This window comes from Netta rufina, assembly GCF_964035555.1.
Source record: "Netta rufina genome assembly, chromosome: 3".
Lineage (NCBI taxonomy): Eukaryota > Metazoa > Chordata > Aves > Anseriformes > Anatidae > Netta > Netta rufina.
Genome location: NC_140125.1, coordinates 24,970,044 through 24,989,907, shown reverse-complemented (window position 1 = coordinate 24,989,907; position 19,864 = coordinate 24,970,044). Strand labels below are relative to the sequence as shown.

The 19,864-nt window shown below is 41.4% G+C and overlaps 1 protein-coding gene across 1 annotated transcript; it reads right to left on the bottom strand.

Moving 5' to 3' along the window:
* Positions 1-278: 278 nt before the first annotated feature.
* Positions 279-7,611, bottom strand: SRP9 (signal recognition particle 9). Its single transcript, XM_084285418.1, has 3 exons — positions 7,479-7,611; positions 5,345-5,413; positions 279-3,375 (listed from the first exon to the last, which is right to left on the bottom strand). Exons 1-3 carry the CDS (start codon positions 7,548-7,550, stop codon positions 3,256-3,258), a joined length of 261 nt encoding a protein of 86 aa, XP_084141544.1. The 5' UTR covers positions 7,551-7,611; the 3' UTR covers positions 279-3,255.
* Positions 7,612-19,864: the final 12,253 nt, after the last annotated feature.

Here is a 19,864-nt window from a genome sequence, read left to right as displayed (position 1 = left end):
AATAGGAGTGAAGTGAGATTTGTTCTGCCTATAGCAAGAGGGCTAACGTGCTTTCCAGATTATGTATTCCCTTATAAAATCAAACTATTGTAATAAGTAATCATCAAAGTCTTTCTGAGCATGTCAGGCAGAAACCAAGGTTCCTTCACATTTATTACAGCAAAACAGTAATATATACAGTAATATTCAGTAATACTACCCACTTTTTTTACACTGCAGGAAGGAACTTAGAGAGGTAAAATATAATTATTTTGACAAGTTATAGCATTCTTACAAGCACTTGTTTGACTTCAATTCCATTTCCCATTTTCACAGGCTCAAGCACAAAAGCACCTAATTTTCCAGAATAAATCTGATGCTCTTCAAAGTGCTAGCTCAGGACTTTGGTGAAAAGCAAAGCATAAGCATCTCTAAACCCAAACTTTTGTGACCAATTGTCACAACAGATAATTTAAGGATCTTTCCATAATCCAGGATATGCTTATAGAACAAGCTATATATTCAGAAGCTGAGAATTAACCCCCCTAAAGGAAAATATCCATATTGTTTATCAAACTGTGCTCGCACAATGAAACAGTTGCTGAAGATGACTAAAATGCAGCAACAGAACAATAGAGGAAGAGAAACCAACTTTTTTTTTTTTTTTTTTAAATCATTCCACTTCTGCTGCAAAGGTTACATATTACTGCACAAGTTACCTATCCACTCCCATAATTGGTGTAAACTGCCCGCTGGGAAACAGAAGCATTTGGTGGTAATGCTGGGCTGCCAAATTCAGTGCTTCAAACGCAGACAGAATCACTCACTCTTTGGGGGCAGCAGCAGACATTAACCTGATTTTTCATCACACATCAATGGACACCTTCAAGTAGTTGGCAATGCGATGGGCTAACCCATTGATAAAGTTTTATTATGAAACAGTGACTACAGTACAATGCACACATGCATACCGTACTCTCAGCAAGAGCAAAAGCGAGAAAAAAAAAGCTTTGAGTTCACAGCATTTCTGGTATCCTACACAGTACCAAAGTAGATGAAAAGTCCAGGATAAAGTCAAGAAGCATCTGTCTTTCTTTTTCTAAAGGACCTACAAAAAGCTTTTTTGTTTTTAAGCAATAGCTTTATCAATATTCTTGTTCATTATAATTGCATATTACCATCTGCATTTTTTCTGCACATATTTGGAGAACAAGCTGAGTAACCCACATCCTTAAGAAAGTAGCATTAATATTTCCTTATGGTTTTACAGAAATAATTTCTAAATTTAGAAAACTAGACATTTCCTTGCATTTTTTCCTTAAAAACTGCTACTGTAATCCCCCCATAACTAGTCAACAGTGGTCCCCTCTAAAACCTGTTTAAGCCTCTCAGCCCCTTGGTGCATGAAGTCTGCCTGCAGTTCTCTCTTTCTGTTTCATCCTACAAGCACAAGCAAACACCACTCAAGCCTTTCTGTACCTCAGCTTACAGCAGACTTCTACATGATAAACCAACTTGTAAGAGATGGCCAAATATTACTGATGTAACTGCAGCCTTTATACCTGTCAACAGCTTAAAGCGTGACTTCCGTATAGCAACCATACATACTGTAGAACAGTGCTTTAGGTTATTAAATTACAACTGTTTAAATACTTAACATTTAATTGCAATATTTAATTGCATATATTAAGACAATAATTTGGAATACCAATTAAAATCCTCAGCATCACTGTTTAATTATGAACAAAGCTTAGCATTCTCTCCGGATTTATCTGTATTTCAAAAAACAATCCAAAAGAAAAAACATTATACATAGTCATGCCTACATATTAGAATTTGGAGTAACCACCAGCAATTCAGCACTCAATTTTTCAACAGTATGCAGCACTGTATGATCAGCTGAATGGGTGGTGTTCTCATGCAATATTCAGGCCTCAGTTTTGGTTTGAGTCCTTGGAAAATACAGGAATTCCACCGCTTCTGTGTAGCTCAATTATTTTCATGTAAGTGAGAACAGGTAGTTATTTAAGAGGGCTGTTTTATTATATTTAAATGCCAGCACAGACAAGTCTTTGTACAGCTCTGTTTTGATTTCATTGCTTAATAGCATAATTACATTAAAAAAACATCTGGTTTTAGGTATGCAAAGCCTAGTCAAAGCAAGTATCAATTTCAGCTACTGGGTTGTCAAGCAAAAAGCCTTTGCAAAAGACAGCTAAAGTTTCCATCACCCTACCAGAGGCAACAATGGGAAACAAGTCTAAGCCACATGAGCACTCATCTATTTTTGTCAGTAGTATTTAAGTATTTATTAAGCTGTTTTTCATCCCTTTTTTCAGTTGGCTGACATCCATCTGCCACACGTAACACTTGAAAATGCAGTTAGCAAGCTGCTAAAATGACGACTCTGGAGAGTGTTTGGTTGCATTTTCCTATTAACATAATAGGCAACAGTTTCTAGAATTTGTCTTGCTGATATACTTTGCCTAAGGCAAGGATGCAAAAGGTTCCCCCTGCTAGTATAAAATAGTTCAAGTACTGGAAAAAAAGCTTCTGATATTTAATATCAGTATTTGCATAACAAGAAAAACTATCTGCTTGAATATTGCTAGGTAACTGTAAAAATCTATGTGTTACTTTAAGGTTTTAAATAGAGAAGTTTAATTATTCAGCCAATAACAGTTCTACAGACTGCATCACTGATAATGTTACACGACATATGACCAAGATCAATACAAAGATCTAAGATCTGCTAGTGACCGTGTTAGTATACATTGGCAATTTTAACATTTCAATTCAGAAAACACCCATTCTTCTACCCTCCCCCCCAAATATATCATTTACGTAAAGATTTATTAGATCCAGTCATCATGCTACAGTATTCGGTTAATAAACCTCACTGTAAGAATACACCAGCATAACATTTGAACACAATGAAATCTATATGAAATTTTATCATAACTTTGCAGAAATACATGTGTGGGCCATCAAAATCAGGCAATTTTGTACAGTACATTTGTAAAGATCTGTCTTCTTAACATACTTAGTGTGTTAGAATAGTTTCTTGTTCAATTCCCAAAAATAAATATAAGCTTTCGATTGAAAGCATTTATTCTCATAGTTTTCCAAAGTGGAGTCTGGGGAAGAAAATACTTCAGACTTGTCAGCTTGTCCACTTCAGTACATAGAAGCATCTCCTGTCCCACTATTCATTCAATTCAGAGAGATTTTCTTCCAGTGAAATATGACTGGAGCATTCATTTTCTTTTCAGCAATTCAGTCTGTTTCCATGGCAGCACTGCGGGATTCCTTAGACACCATGAGTCGCATTAGCTGGCTGTGGAATTTCTCGATCTTCTTTACGTCTTGTGCTTGGTCTGTTCTATACAGCAGACACTGTAAGAGAAAGTTGCTTAATATTAGATTTCACTTGCACCACTTTTATCCTGCTCATAGTTGCAACAAATTTGTGCCTGAACACAGAAGGTGTTCAGGTAAGTATTTACATGCTCATTTATGGCATTTGGTTACCACAAGGCAGCACCACTACATGCCTACCCTCTTTTAAATTTTAAACACAGATGCATACACACTACATTTTCTCAGAGGTTCTTGCTTTCCATTTTAAAAGTAGTGAAGCTCATCATTTTGAGAGAGTGTCTTCTCTCTCAAAAAAGGTGCTACAACTTGCACTTTAAAACTGTCTTTAAGGACACCCTTGTTTAGGCTTAAAATCTACTATGCTTAAATAACAAAATTAACTATTCTGAAAGTGAATACACACCTCCAGTGACATACATGTAAAATCAGTTCAGTATTTACTACTGAAGAGGATCCCCTACCCCAAGCAAAATCTGTTTGAGATAGTTCTAAATAGTGCAAATATCTGATAAAGAGAAATTACTTCACATGACAAGCCTGTAAATGCAAAAGGAACAAGAGTAGTATCAGTGACTGATCAAAAAAGGCCGCTTAGGGGTTTTTTTGCATGATGATAATTTCTTATGCTTGTACACCATAAGCATGACTGTTCAGGCCTATTTAATAATAAAACCAATGGTCCATCCTTCAGTGCTCTCAACACAGCACCTTTTGCCAGCAATAAACCATTTTAATTCAGAGCCAAAGAACAGAAAAAAAAAAAAGTTTAATTTTTTCCTTAGTTCTGCAGTTAGCTGCAAAGAAACCCTCTCCCTTTATATAAAACAAAGGAACAATTCAAACAGTGTAACAGCCTCTCACAACAGGCAGCACATAAGAAGGTCTGTAACTGAGAACAGCTGAAGTTCACAAGTCAACTATCTCCAATCTTCCACTATGGAAGATTTCAACCGACCTGCCCTTCACTCCCCTGTTATCAGTGCGCCATTTTCGTCACCTCACCCACTGTCAGCCCTATTATCCCATCAAGAAGCGTCGTTACTGAAGTTTTGCATCTTTCCCAGATGTCTGAAATACCAATGCCAGACTTTTTCCCAGAAAGGAGAAATCTGATCTTTCCAAATCTGAACCCAACAGAAGGGCATACTACTTGCTGATGGTTACTCCGACTGCAGAACAAGTTGGCTTTAACATCACCAGCACCAGGAACATGTTGCTAGTGTGCACACACAAATCCATTTCTACCTGCTGTCTACCATCTCATATCCTAACTTCAAATATTTCTAAGCACTGTTTAGAACAAGAGCAATGCAGCTGCTCCATTGCCTTCTACAGCAACCACTGAAAGCATGCTGCAAAATTCTGTGTTACATATGCTGGAAAAATTCTGCGTATAGTAGCACAAGCTCTGCTGAATGCTTAACAAATGGTTCTGGCACCATAGCATTATTTCAGAAGATGGGATTTCTGAAGTGCAAGCGAATCTTGCAGTTTAGTCTGATGCCAGTCCAGCATCTCCTACTCACAAAGAAACAGACAGCCCTACAGTTTCAAGTTATTACCACTCTGAGCAAGTTGAAAGGACCAAAATCTTACTAGCAAACAGCTGTTTGAAGATGATCCTTATGCACTTCAGTGGAAGCTACCAGCATAGTTCCATGAAGAACTTTCAAATGGAGAGAGGGTCTAAGATTTTTGTAATGCTTGTTTCCTTGTTTTCATAGAATCCTAACAAGACCTCTAAAAAACAATGAAATGTTCAAACTTCCACCGGATTATGCAGAGTTGAACACAGGTCAGCATGTCACAGACAGAAACTAAGAAAGTCTGAACAAAGTTAGTGTGTTTTTTTTTTTTAATTATTATTTTATTTTAGAAAACCCTCAGGTGCTCAAGACAATGGTTCATAAGCTGACTGACAGCAAAGTGCCAGTCCTCGAGAGGTACAGTACGCCTTCTAAAGGGGACTGTGTTCTTTACTTACAGCTACGTCATCCGTTACTTTGATACAGAGGTTCCCATCACAGTGTCGGTATTTGAGAACAACCCGCACCTGAAATGACAAACATTTAAAAAGTTAACACCTATAGCTATTAACATTTATTAATTCACATCTATTACCATCACAACATACCTGAGGGAAGACTGCCCCAATTCAGACTGCCTGTTATTGAAGTTACATACTGCTTCACGGTTTTACTACCTCTTGGTGGTCCTCAGCTCTGCTGTCCACAAACCTTACAGCCAGGGTGGTTCAGAAGTTGCATCACCACATTTCCTTGCCTAACGTATTAAATCGGTATTCCAGTAATGTCAGTGAGCTTTATGTGGGGCATGTTAAAAACCTCTGCAAGTACAGCAATGGCAGTTGCAGGGGCCTCAGGAACAGGTATTGGCATGACTCCTGCCATTTCCTTACAAGACACCCACTCGCCACGTATCACACTTAGAAAAAGTGAAAGAAAAGTTGTGTTTATAGACAAGAATCACTTAAGACAATAGTTCTATGTGAAAACTTGGAAAGGATAAATTGAGTGGGGTACACTCACCATTAGGTACTGCAGAAGCAAAGTAGTAAAATATTGTGTAAATGCTGTATTTCCAGTCACTACAGTTAATAGCAACATTAAAGCCTATAGGCAAGCTTGAAGCATTATAACACTTTTAAAAGTGGAAAAGGGAAGATACAAGTATAACATTTTTAGAGTAATGAAAACCAGAGCACTGAAAAGAGTTCTTTGAAATTAAACTGCTTTCAAGACTCAACAAGGCTACATGTGAAGAAGTCAGAAAGCAAACACTCAGCTTGTCACTAAAAATAATTCTTACTGTAGTAACCTGCCCTGAGATTCAGTCTACCCATAGCCCTTCTGGACTCTCAAATTACACAAGTTCTCCAAACCACTGTGATAAACGTCAACACTCAGCATTTGACTGAGCATTAAATGCTTCCTACTTAATGCAGGATTGGCCAAGGAGATTTCTTATCTACTGTTTCTAGTGTCAGCTAGCATCAGCACAGTATCTAGAAGGAAAGCAATTTGTGCTTTTGAGAACATTCAGAATTAGGACAACTGATGCTATAAAGAGATTTTTGTCATACAGTGACCTGCTGTATCATCAGCCACCTTGACTACAAAATACGTTTTGAGATTCCTGCTCTGCAATGGATCTCTTCGCAAGTTCATCCTTCTTGCTTAAGAAATGGTCTTCTTCTAGCCACAACAGCTGTGTAACTACATTTCTCAACTGAGCAAGCCTGGAAGCATGACAGGGGCTGTTACAAACAGACATGGATTAATTATGTTGCTCCCACAAAAGGCAAGACCAAGCTTAATTGGCCCCAAAAGAACACAGACACATCTCCCACAGGTCTTCCTCTTCTTTCAGTTTCTTGAAAAGTGCACTTGTATGTGAAAGCTTCTCAAGCTAGCTCCCCTGCACGTTAGGAGTCCTCATATTGTGACTCTAGGGCCTACACAATCTTTTTCGTAAGGGGGAAAGCAACTCCTGGCTGCACTGACATCCTTTGCAAACTCTTCACTTAATTATACTGCAGAGCATAAGCAGGTACAACACACAATTTATTACCAGGGTGGTGACTGCACATGAAGGGGCATTTATGCTAGCTAAGGGCAGACACACTACTTCTGGAGGTTCCTCCGTGCACCCTATTTTTGGTGAACGAAACCAAGTCTGTTTTGCTGATGTCTTCTCAGGTTTATGACTCCTACTTTACCCTTTGCACTAGTTTTTGGCCAAAACGTTTGTAAGACTGAAGTCTGCTCAAAATGCACACCTGAGAAAAGCTACCAAAACCCGAGGGCGGTCACAGAGCAAGAAGTTAACCCCTAGAGCAACTGCTCTTTAGGAAACACCCCCCTGAAGCAACACCGCAGGTAATAATACAACACATGACCTAACAAACGCTTCCTTTTACTTTTCAGCGAGACAAATTCACAGGGACGCGGCTTCACAGCCGAAGGACACCACAGCGAGAGCTCCAGAGCCACCGGGCCGCCCCCGTCGCCAGCCGGGGCCTCACCCGAGACCCACCAACACCCCCCCCCCGGGGCCCTCCTGGGTCTGGGTCTCGGCGTGGGGCGTCCCCCGCTCACCTTCATGGGGTCGGCGAGGTAGAGCTTCTCGGCGGCGCGGGTGAACTCCTCCCAGGCCTGGTAGTGCGGCATGGCGCGGCGCGGCGCGGCGCCCTGCTCCCTCCCGTGCCACAGCCGGCGGCAAGATGGCGCCCGCGGCGGGCGGCGCGGCGGCGCAAGAGGCCGCCTCCCATTGGCCGGCGGCGAGCGGGCAACCAATCAGGAAACGCGTGACTCAGCGATGGCAGCCCCGCCAGAGCGGCGCGAGGCTGCCACAGCGACCCCTGCAGGCGCGGCGGGGCGGGGAGAGAGGGGGAGAGGGGGAGAGGGGGAGAGGCCGCCCGCGAGCTGCCCGCGGGGTTGCGGGTTCGAATCCCGCCCCTCCCCGGGCACCGTGAGGGTGGCTCCGCAGGAACCAGGCGGCTGAACCCGATCCAAGTCCTCCCGCTGGAAGGCCCTTTGTGGCTCCAGGCTGAACAAAAGCGTGCTGGGGAAAAAAAAAAAAAAAATCAACACGGGTGGCTCCGGGCCGCCGGGCTTCCAAAGGGCTCCGCCGGCGGCTGTGAGGGCGGCCGGGTCCGGCCCCAGGCTGGGAACCGCGGCGTTATGCGGGGGAATCCCGCTTTTCATGCATTTCGCGTGTGAATAAAGCATTTACACAACGCTGACTCAACGTAATCTCAGAAAAGAGAGGCAAATAAATCCAGGGTTTCTCCTGTGGCAATTCCCAGTCCCATTTCGTTAGGTGCCAGCTGGCTTCCCACAGAGCCAGCGCGCTGCTGCCCGCCACAAACCTGAAGTAAGGGCCAACACAAAACATCGCAGCCCGCTGTTACCTGTTACCAGAAGCTCCAGATAATCACCCACCATTTCATGTTACTGTTACCGAACTGAGGAAACTGTGGCCAAACAAGCTGGAAAGTTTAGGGCAGATCTGCTGGTGAGAGGACAAATTGCCCAGACCATCCCAGTCTCTGCTAGCGACATGGGGAAATCCCAGCTGCGGTTATTTCAAGGCACAATAGATGTAGGGGAGAATGAGGAAACGTGGCACAGAAATAAAAGGGTGGATGGGAGGTAAGGGGAGAAAAACTAGAATGAATTTCCCTGAGTCAGGAAAGCAGAAAATAATTGTTACTGTGGAGATCAACCTTGGAAAAGTCTTTTGTCTGCGGTGATCTGACAGCCAAACTTTAATAAATTGCAACTTGTGGGTGTTATGTGGTCTAAGCAATTCTGCTTAAAGGGGTTTGCACCAATGTGTGAAGACTGAGCAGTGGAAAGGCTCAAGGCTTTTCTTTCCAGAACTGCTCGCAGAGTTTTGATGCAACACGGAGAACCCAGCTTCAGAAACTTTGGAGTTGTCTTTCAGATAATCAACAGCTCTAATCAGAGGTGATGTATCAATAGAGTCTAAAGCAATTAAGCCAAACACAGAAGCTAACCCAGAGGGAGTATTTCTCTACCATCTTACATTTTGCTCAGCCATTTGTAACTGCACAGTAGGAATTGCTTTTGGTGGTGTTTTACAGACGCACAGAGTTGTAAATATGTGCAAATGAAAAATGTGGAGAGTGCACAACTTGTAACACACCTAGTTCATAGAACCATTGCTCACCAAATTTGGATCCAGGTTTTCAAGTGGGATGCGGATATTTTCTTCCTGAAGGACGAGTCCCAGTTTTGGGCTGTGTAGTCAGCAGCACCTTGGGGTTGATTTTCAGAGGATTTTCATTTTGACTCAAATGGTCAGGATCCTTTATGTGTCCTGTGATGCAAGAACTGGCTTAAGAGTTTGCCAATGCCCAGTTAATAGCCCCAGAATTCATGCAATATAACAGAGCTAATGTAATTAGCAATTTAAGCTAATGTAAGAGAGCAAGATTAGGGGGAAAAAAAAAATGCATTTTTCTTTTTCCTTAACCCAGATGACTTTTAAGATCCATTTTAGGATGTAACTTCTCAAACTATTACATGTACAAAACTCTGAGGGTGACAAGCTGAAGCAGCCAGGGCAAGGAACAGAGAGGGATCTCTTATTTGACCTTATCTCTGAAGAAAATGTGGAGTGTCAATATGACAGTTGTAAACAGTCCTATGTACAGTTCCACATAGTCTGTTCTTGGCTGCAGACCTCAAGGATTTCCTATTCCCTTCCACCACCACCACCACCACCTGTGGATCCACAGTTGTGCTGCCCCAGCTGCTTGTAACTCTGAGCTGGGGATCAAACCAGTGACCTGATTTGGATTAAAAGTAGCCCTGTTTTAGTTACACTTTTAAAAATTGAGATCAGTTTATTTTTCCAGTTTATGGCATGGCCATAAGGACTGTTGTGCTGACACAGCTGTTGAAAACACACCTTTTTTGGTGGCAAGACAGGATTTAGGAATTCCTACTGTTTTTGCTGGCTTGCCACCAAAAATGGCGGGTTGTACGTGAAACCCACAGCTTCCCTGAAAGCAAGGCTGCCTACTGAAATCTTGACAATTTAAAAGAGAGGCTATTTCTGAAAGCCAGTGAATGTCTGATACTTAGAGCTAATGTGCTGCTTCACTATATTGTTCTCATCTTGCTTGGAGAAGAGAACATTTTCTTGACATGTTTGAAAAATAAGTTAGACCATTGAGTTATTCATCTGTACACTGTATTTTATGTGTGCTCAAAACTGTATTTTTCAAGTAGGTTTCAGTGAAACTAGTAATAGTAAAAATCTTTAAATAAGCTCTTTATTTAGCGAAATAAAATGCTTGTTTTTCACTGTGTAAAGTGTTTGGTATTTAGCCAATAAAAAATTAGTAGTTAGAAAGAATTCTGCTAAAACATACATACTTATCTTGCTTGCTTTTCTAGGGCTCCTTCAGTCTTCCATGAAAGAAGTCATTCCTGCAGTCTTACAGCTATTTTATCACTAGTAAGTGAAATTTGGAGTGCTACAAAACCTTTTCTCATTCTCACCAGGTATATCCTTGCTATATTCCCTAGACCACCTTAGATAATGTGTTTTTAGCTTGGATTTAAGGCCATAAAAAGCTATGAAGCAATCCTATAAGTACTCGTGTGATGAAGATTTTTCATGTGTTTTTTTCCTCAGGCCTTTCCCCTTCATCTAACCTGTGTGTACATGATTAATGATCTCTCTTTGATCAAGCTTCTACATGCATTGCCACTGCAAGTCCTGCTCTGTATAGTTATGTTCAGGCATCTGGATTCCACATCATAATTTCTTTAGGTTTTTATCTACTGTCTTCCTTTGCGCAAATGACAAACTGAAAGAAAACAGTGGAAAAAGGCTTTGTATGATGTCTTAAAATATTATCTACTGAGATCTCAAGTTTTTGCAACTCCTGCAAAGTTCATGGAAACTGCAGCTGCTCAGCATCGCTCAGGGTTAGATATTTAATTTCTTGTTCTTTACATTAATGCTTGTGTTCAATCTAAATCAGGCGTCATATTCCTATTTGCAAGTGTTTTTTTCTGTCCTGGATAAGGAATTCAGATAAGAGTATTAAATTCATTAAAATAGTTATATGTCACCATGACACACTGCTGGCAGGTAAAATAGGCTGGTCTTTCTAGCTAAAAGTAGCTTTTTATAAAAATCTCTGCATTATCATGTTAAATTATGGATGTGATGGGAAACAGTAGGACATACTCTGTTCTCAGTTATTTTTTTATATCGGTAACAGTTTAATAAAGAAGAAAATTTTGTGCTGAGATGATAATCCTCTTCTTGGACCAGGAGCAACATAAAGTCAATGCAGTTATGCAGGTCTAAAAGAGTGTTAATGAGGAGTCAGTTATAAGGCAATTATTACTGCCAGGAATGCTTAATGCTTTAAGAAGGAGATAGAGGCTCTTCTTTCAAAATAGCTTCAACCCATCCCTCAGTGAAGTTAAGGGGAAAGCATGAGCACGGTGATTATACATTCCATTCTTGTGTGTCTATGTTCTAAAACAGCTTGGGATTTGTACTGCTGCAAACTTTAGTTATGTGGGGTTATTTTATGAAAGGGTTATTTTATTTATTTGCATAAGGATGCAGATAGATCTTGAGGACAGGAAGCTGAGCAGTCGTTGACATCTCACTAGGTTCTGAACCTCAGTACCCCTGAGACACAAGTCTGCAGTCAGAAGTAGTTCACGCTCCTGGATGGGTTACAACATGCCAAACCGAGCCACGGTTTCTTCACTCCACAGCTCTTGAAGGAACACAAAACATACTGCTGCTTTCTATGGGTTTTACATGTTAAACAACTTGGTTAATGGTTTTGCCAGACTGAACCAGGTATGATTAATTACATCAGTGCTAATTTCCTGCTTCTTTTGCACTCTTATCAAGTGATTCAGACTCATCCTGTCCTAAATGAGTAATTAAATATTAGTGTAGCTGAGCTAAAGCTGTTAAAGTGTAGTTCGTGATGCTTAAGGCTGTATGTGGACAGCAGGATTCTGGGGCTCTGTCCAGTTCATGAATCTATGTGCCCGTCCCAGCCAAGTCACAACTTCAAGTCAGGGTGAAACCTAAGTGTCTGTTAATCTCCTTCCTTTTCCCCTTGCTCATATGAAAGGAAACACTCCAAAAACATCCCTGGGTTGTGGGTAACCTGAAGCCTTGGGCACACCGTCATCCACACTTGCCATACCTTCCCCAAGGCATCACTGTTTTCTAGCTTGCTTTAACCACTTGAAAAAAGATACCTGTGATTTAATATGTTCTAATCTTACTGTATCACAGGGTGTTTATGTATGCACATGTCAATAGGCATTGCACTAGCCAGAGGGCTGTCCCTGCACATGGCCATGTTGCCAGCCTGGCCTTAATAGCAACTGCTGTTTCATTTTTGGATACTGTTCTGGCACCATTCTTGCCAAGCTCTTTGCTTTTGGTGGCTAGAAATATGTGTCCCTTTCTGTTAACTGGCCGGTTTACTGCCTTCAGCCTTCAGCATGTATTCAAATTATGTGTTGTCATGCAGGAGATGTATGTTGGAAAGCTGACTCTGTGTTGTCATGAGAGCAAAATAGCAGTCCTTTTCCTTCAGGGAGAAGAGGAGCACATCTCTTAGCCAGCTCCTGAACCAGTATTTCAATCACTTTGGAAGCAAACAGACACTTAGCATTAACTACTCATAAATTTCCAATCATCACTACATGAAGTTTCTGTGCATGCTTAGCACTGGGTTAGATCACCAATTGGCACGAACTGGAGGTGCATTGATTTCTTGCATTAATCTTTAAATAGGAAAGCTCTGTACTTGATAGGCATGAATTGGGGCTGGTTTACCTGTGATGTTCCTGCTGTCACGGCTGACATAATTGAATAGCACAAACCACGGGGATGGACAAAGTATATTAGAAGCTTATAGTGGTACCTTCCAAAGTCCTCTGGACCAGCGTAACTGCATCTGTGGCAAAAGGGCTGTTGGTACTTTTAATTCTTTGATTTCTAACACTAAGCTACGTGTCTCAGCCCATCAGATGGAAATGATCTCTTTCTTCCTAGTCTGCTGCAATGCTACAGCTTGGACATTCCAGGCAGGCCTTCCTGCTGAAAAGGGAGCAATACTCTTCCCACTTCCCCAGTCCTGTTCTGAGGGCAGCAACATGCAGCTGGTGGGCAACAGTAACATCCTCTGCTGTTTGTAAGGTACACTCAAGCCTATCCGTAATGTTTTGCATCCTCATTCAAGTGGACTCGTGATTTAGCTGTGTCAGTAAAAGAGATTGGTAGGCCCAGCCACTTTGCGTTGCCTTTCCCTAGGAATTAATGCCCTTTCATGATCTGTTTGCAGAGATGTTTTTTGAGTGCCCCTTAACCCACTTCAATCAATCTGGGTTAGCAAAACCCTCCTGCTTAATCCATATAAGCTATGCCTGGCTCAGGTTGACCAAAAGTAGGTTAGGGGGTGCCCACATGAGCCACTCCGCAGTCAGATCTGAAGAGGTGGTAATTTCCACAAAAAGAAGTAGGACGGGCGGAGCAGGGGAAGTGGATCTGAATCAGCAATTCCTTCCCTCCCCTCAGCTGCAGGCAGAAAGAGGATGCCAGCTGGGGCCCCGAGCTCCACACGTGGCACTGCTGGGCAGCTCAGCTGACAGCACAACTTCTGAAGCCGCAGTAGTGCAGCTGCTTTCCCATACACCCATTCTCATCATCACAGCATTGAGAAAAGCTTAGTGTGGACCAGCTGTTGCCTAGAGTGCACAGCATACCAAGGCCTTTGCAGACTCCTCACATACTTCCACTGGGATGTTTGTGCACGGTCAAGAGTTGACGCAGGTAGAATTCAAAAGCAGGTTTGAAAAGTAAGTGTCAAAATGCTTGGCGTTGGCATTGCTAATTCCTGAAACAACTGCAGGCACACACATTGGTCCTCTGGTGCCTTGTCTATGGCAGTTTTCTATAAAATATATCTGATACGGAGCTTGTGTGGCTGTTGGGCTTGCAAACCCACATAGAGCATACATAAAAGCTGGGATATGTGCTGGGAAGTGCTTCCTTACTTCCCGCATGTGGTGTTGCTGTTATGATCCCTGTCAAGGAGATAGCAAGTATTTGCCTGGCTGTTTGGTTGGCCTTAGCCTGCAGAGAAATTTTACCCTCAAAACTGTAAGTTTAGCATTTTCATAAGATTTGGAATATGTTAAAAATATCAAAGGAGATCTAGGTAGTGTGTAGGAGTGGGGACAGGGAGAATAACTCGTATAAATGACATGCGACTTTATACTGAAGGGGTGTGACTTTATACTGAAGGGCTAGTTGCTAACGAGATTTGAGATGTCCTAACAACTGCATTCTTGCTGAAGTTGTTTTTTTGCTCTACATTAGCAACTTTTACTGTTCTCTTCATCATCATCATTATTATTATTATTATTATTATTATTATTATTATTATTATTATTATTATTACATGAATGAAATAAGTCAAATGTTCAAATGATCTTGCTGCTTTAGAAACAAATGACAAAGTTCCTGTTTCTTTCAAGAGGACCAGAAAAACCTATGCAAAGGGTTGTGAATGTATGAGGGAAATATTTACCACTGTCTCTGGTTTAGGACATGGAGGAGAGGATGAGGGGCCTTTGGGAAATTCGCAGTCTGATGTTGACAGTCCTTCCTTGTCTCCCTGCCTGTTACCTACTTCTGGGTAGGAAAGAAAGGGGCTGGGAATGTTAGCTGCTTGTTTTCTGAGAAATCTGTACTCTACAAGGCCACAGCCAATCTGTTTCCCCTTTATGCAGCAGGAAGAGATGAGGCAAAGCAGTGTGTGTGCTCATACATATTTCAAATCCTTTATTTTTTTCTTAGGGTTATTTTCACTTTTCTTTTAAAATAGGGCAAATCTTGGTTCCCTAAAGCTAACTCCTCTTCTATATAGTTTACTCTTGTTGATTTAAAGAACAGGAATCCTGAGGAAGATTTGTCAGTGTAGCGTTTGCTATGCAAAATTTACATGCAGCTGCTTTGAACTGAATTCCTGGCAGAAGTGAAAGGATTTTGAGGTTTCCAAATCTTAGCTGACTGCTGTTTTGTGCAGACGGAAACCCATCCGATACGTCCTTCTCTAAAGATCCTTCCTAGCCAGTAAGTGCTGTACAATCCTTCTCCAACCTGACTGAGACACATTATTGGTGTATGGAGGGGATGGGTCTGGACCAAGAAGTTAATTAGCTGTGCCTGGGAATGCCAGCTACTAAAGTAACTGGTTATTTTTTGAAGGGGGAGGAAAACTCTTATCTTCAGAGTTGAAAGCAGCAAAAACATGCAAATGTGTGCAAATATTTGTGCTTATTTCTCTTCTGCTGGTCAGCACTCTTCCTCACATGTGGGGCAGCACTTTTCCTCAACATGTGGGGCAAATTTTCCAGCAGTTCTGCTTTGTAAGTTGTATCTAGTCCTACCGAATGAGGAGCATTTGAAGGCTACTTGCAAATCAGGTGTTGGTAACGTCTCACTAGTTTCACAGTAGCTGAGAAGCCGTTGACACTGATAGTTTTTTTTGGTAATGAAACCATGATCTAATCCAGGACCAGCGGTAAACAAGTGGTTTGCTGTTTAGACATGTAGGGTAACTAATGCAATTAAGGTAATGCAGTCCTCTTACAGGTGAAGACTTTCCTGCGTTGACACAGCAGCCTCCTCACTCTTTGGCAGCAATGCCAACTTCAGTGTGGAAACTCTTCTCCTTAGGAGCAGGATCAATTCAATGCCCCATAAATCTTATTATGTATTCCGTTCGTTCCTCAGAGAAGTATCATGAGGGTTAATTATTTCTCTGCTCTGACTCAGACAGTGATTTCGTGCCAGAGGATTCTGGCAGTAAGTATAATCCTAGTGATACCCTCAGTGAGGAAACCATTGTTAACGATGTTGATGAGGAAGCGCTAATGGAAGCTGAACCAGAGCCTGATATAGAAATTGAGAGACCTAAGGCAAACAAAGGAAAGAGGTTGGAAACCTTGCTGTTTGCTGCCTTCTGCAGTAGATCTTAGGAAAAATAACTCTTTGTCTTCTTTCCCCTTCCCCCAAGCCCAAACACAGACTGCAGAATGCCTCTCCTGAGGCTGAGCTGTGCTGGAGGGAGGGAGGAGATATGCTGCTTAAGTGCTGGTGCTGAGCATCATTCCCTCGGGAAGCCATGCAGTGAGGAGCAGTTTTCAAATACAGCAAGTGTCTCTTCAGCAAAGCTGGGCTGCCAGATGGGGGCTGAGGCCCCTGTTCTGCCCATGTTCCACCAAGGCATCGCTCCAGAGCCAGTTGGCATGGAGAATTATAAGCACGTTGGCCATGTTACTCTGTTTAGGACCAGTGCTCTGGTGCATGAATAAAATATATTTTCAGCTCTGTTCTTCTCTTACCAGTATTTTACAAACTCATGATGAGAGACCAGTGACATCTACCTGCTGTACAACTGTTCTGTGAGGTGCAGAAAGGCTCCCTGTGCAAGTACACAGAGGTAAGCACAGCCTAGTCTGTAAAAAAATTATTTCCCATGTCCCAAAGAGATTATTTTCCTCTCCTACTCCCATGTGGTTTCTAAGGCCCAGTTTAAACGCATACAATGACATAAGATACATAACTATTTTCCATACATGGCACTGGTTGTTCAGCAGGAAGCATTCATTGCTTTAAGACAGTACTGAAAGGGATTCTGTTCTGCACTCCAAAAGAGAAGCAGACAGGATTATCTTGTGTCACATCCTTCTTCTATTAGTCAAATGGTGAGATCAGACATCTGAGTTGTTTCAGCCTATGACCTTACCCCATGCTTCCTGACAGATCTCACAGCTTTTCTTTTGTCTCTAGTATATATGCAGGATCCTCCAGTCCCTGTAACACACTGCATTCTTTCCTGATCTTTTTTCCTAGTATCTTGGACCTCTGGGAGATCACAACCTTGCCTTGATTTCTGTGTGGCTGCACTGCCTTAGTTTGGATCCCTCCACTAAAGGTGCTTAAAGGTATTCATGGCATTCTCCAATGTTTCTTGCTGCTATTCGACTATACAGTGTTCTTTTAACTTGCATTCTTCCTGTATGACTCCAGAAGCAGAACAGCAGTCCCTAATGTGACACTGACACTATGGCCCTTTATAGCAACCAGCGGTTTATGCATTTGTCATTCAACTCACAATCAGCTTTGCTATCTCTGTCATCTTACCGTTGCTCTCTCATTCTCTAACATGCTTAATTTTCTTTAGGCTCAGCAGCTGCTCCCAGAATTTTCACTGAAAACAGTTTTCAGATTCTCCCTCACGTTCTCTAGCAAGGAATGTCAGTTGCTCTTTTTTTTTTTTTTTTTTTTTTTGGTCTCCTGTTTCATGGTCTAATATAGTTTTCTTCCTAATTTCCTTTCTAATTGCTTCTGCATTTTCCTTTAACAGTCTGTGATCTACAGCAGCATGCGTTATGCCCCATGAAATCTGGACACTGTGACTTTATTATTTCAAGCATCCTTGTAAGCCATACCCAGCAGTTGTAGCCTTTCTTTTTGTGATTGCATTCAGAAACATTCTCTTGTGTTAGCTGACTGACATGTATCCCCAGCAGTTCTCAGCCTTCTCTGTTTTTTATCATTATCCTGAGGCCCAACACTTGCATTTTGTAGTGTTGTGAGGCTTTCTTAGACAGCTCTGTCATGGTGACATCTCATCTGTTTTTCTGTATTACCATAAGACCTTTCTTGACGCAGATATCTTGTTCAACTTCCCTGATGTCCCACAGCACTACACAGCTTTTTTCTACAACCTCAGCAACTTTTGTGGTTCTCTGATATCCCCTGACTGTTATCTGTCTCTCTTTGATCTTCCCAGCTGAATCACAACACCCTCTTACCATCTCTCACCGTATCACCTGTGATCTTCACAGGCACTTCTGTCTCATTAATGGCTATTTCCACAGTTTTCAAAAGATTGACTCAAAACATTTTCACTAATCTAAGAAAGTAAACAATCATGCAGCCAAAAAGGACTTCATTAGTAGCTGTTCAAGCATTCACTTTGTTTCTCGGACAACATTTTTTTAAGAAAATACATATCTGTCTCAGTGAATTTTGAGAATAGGACATCGTCACAGCATTCGCAGAAGTGTATATCAGCAGTCTGAGCCTCTTCAATAAGTGACTGAGCAAGGTGTCAAAGGTTTTATATCATGATTAGCTTGCCCAGGGTGTAAAGACCCTGCAGAGATGAAGACTGGCAACACTGTTGAAAATTTGATCTGTAATAACAGTGCCTTTTCTTCTCTTTAATAAGGTGGATATCACTGTTCAATGCAAATCAACCTAGTAATGTTTGTAAAGTACTTGAAATATTTGGGTGACTGGTACTATAGAAATTTAGACTGTTGCTATTCTTATACGTATATGTTCTTAGACATCTTCACCCATAAAAACTAATAAGACTATCTTGAGTTTGCTATAGTTTGGCAATTTTTACTTGCCTGCTAGTTGGCCTCAAAACCTGTTTGAGGTTCAAAGTTTTAAAACAGAAAAAAGAAACATTCTGAACTTTATGAAGCCATGGAATTGGCTTCATTCTGATATCTTTCCTTTTGAAAATAGATGAGCAAGAAATAATGTTAATTACATTTCTTATTAGATATTCAAGTAGCAGCATCATCATCACCAGACTCATCTCTGTTGGTATTGTGTAAGCTAACTGCATCCATTCTACATGGATATCATTACAGAGTGAATATTCCTTCATAAAAATTCCAACTCTTGGCCATGTTTCTATATTTCAAATCTCTCCCAGTGCTTTGATTCCAGTAGGAATCCTAAAATAAGTTTAAGTAAGTTTGTACCTGTAGCTTGTCATGTGCAAACATGCACGCTTGTTCCTGGTTTCTACTAATAAGGATTATAAAAAATGATACAGTGGTGCGTTAGTTTTATTTAGTTCCTGAGTCAACCATGCTTTTAGTTATTCCCAACGTTAGACAGCATGTTTAACTGTGTAAGGGCTGCATTACTTTATTTCCTTTACTGCTTAAATTCTAAGGCAGTCAACAGTACTTCAAATATGGATTTATTACTACTTACATAACCACTGAACTGCAGGGAAGGGAGGATGAAAATGTTACTGAGTGCTGGGGTCAATTTCTTTTCACATGAAAGCACTGTTTAGCAGAAGAGGAAGAAACTGAACCTGGTGCCAGCTATTTTTGCACTAGCCAAGTCCTGTAATCAGAACTGCATGGGGACTGTGCTAACTTAACTCTGCAGTAGGGTAAGGTTAGCTTAAGCTTGCATATATACATGTATGCTTCCACAGGCCCCTGGTCCATCCTTTCCTTTCCATTCCATTTCCCCTCCTCAGCCTCTTCTGGGGCAAGTGCAGAAGCCATCTCAGCCACGTGGACATCATCAGGTGAGGTCTGTGATGGTCACTGTGTGACTGTTTTGCTGAACCTAATTCAGTGACGGATCCAAATTAAATCATGGCATAGCTGGATATAAATCAGATTTTTATTTATCTATCTATTTATTTAAAAACTGAACTGGATCTGGCATCTTTTCAAACATGGAAGTTTTCAGAGGAAGAGAAAAACAATATATATTGAATATAGTTGATATTACTTTTGCATCAGGTAGATGTTTGGGTTTTATTTTCATTTCTTCCCAGTAGGAATTTCCCTGGAGTGAAGGATTCCCCTGTGAGTGCTGGGAGGACTTGACTGGCTTCTTTCCAGATACAGGCTGTCATTTTAACGTGGAGGCTGGAAAATAACCACGGAATAACTTAGGTTCAAACGGTCCTCCAGAGGTAATTTGGTTCAAATTCTGTTCCATCCAGCACTAATTAGATCAGACGGCTCTCTGATAATGCTTCTCAGGTAGATGGCCCGTGGAGAAAATAAAGCCTTCATTTGAATTAGAAAAACATTTCTTAAACTTCTCATAA

Excerpts from the sequence above, each read along its gene's own strand:
- SRP9 (XM_084285418.1), bottom strand. The coding sequence starts at position 7,550 with ATGCCGCACTACCAGGCCTGGGAGGAGTTCACCCGCGCCGCCGAGAAG. Across the intron at positions 5,414-7,478 it reads ACCTCGCCGACCCCATGAAG|GTGCGGGTTGTTCTCAAATA; the intron begins GTGAGCGGGGGA and ends TTGTCATTTCAG. Across the intron at positions 3,376-5,344 it reads AAGTAACGGATGACGTAGCT|TGTCTGCTGTATAGAACAGA; the intron begins GTAAGTAAAGAA and ends TTTCTCTTACAG.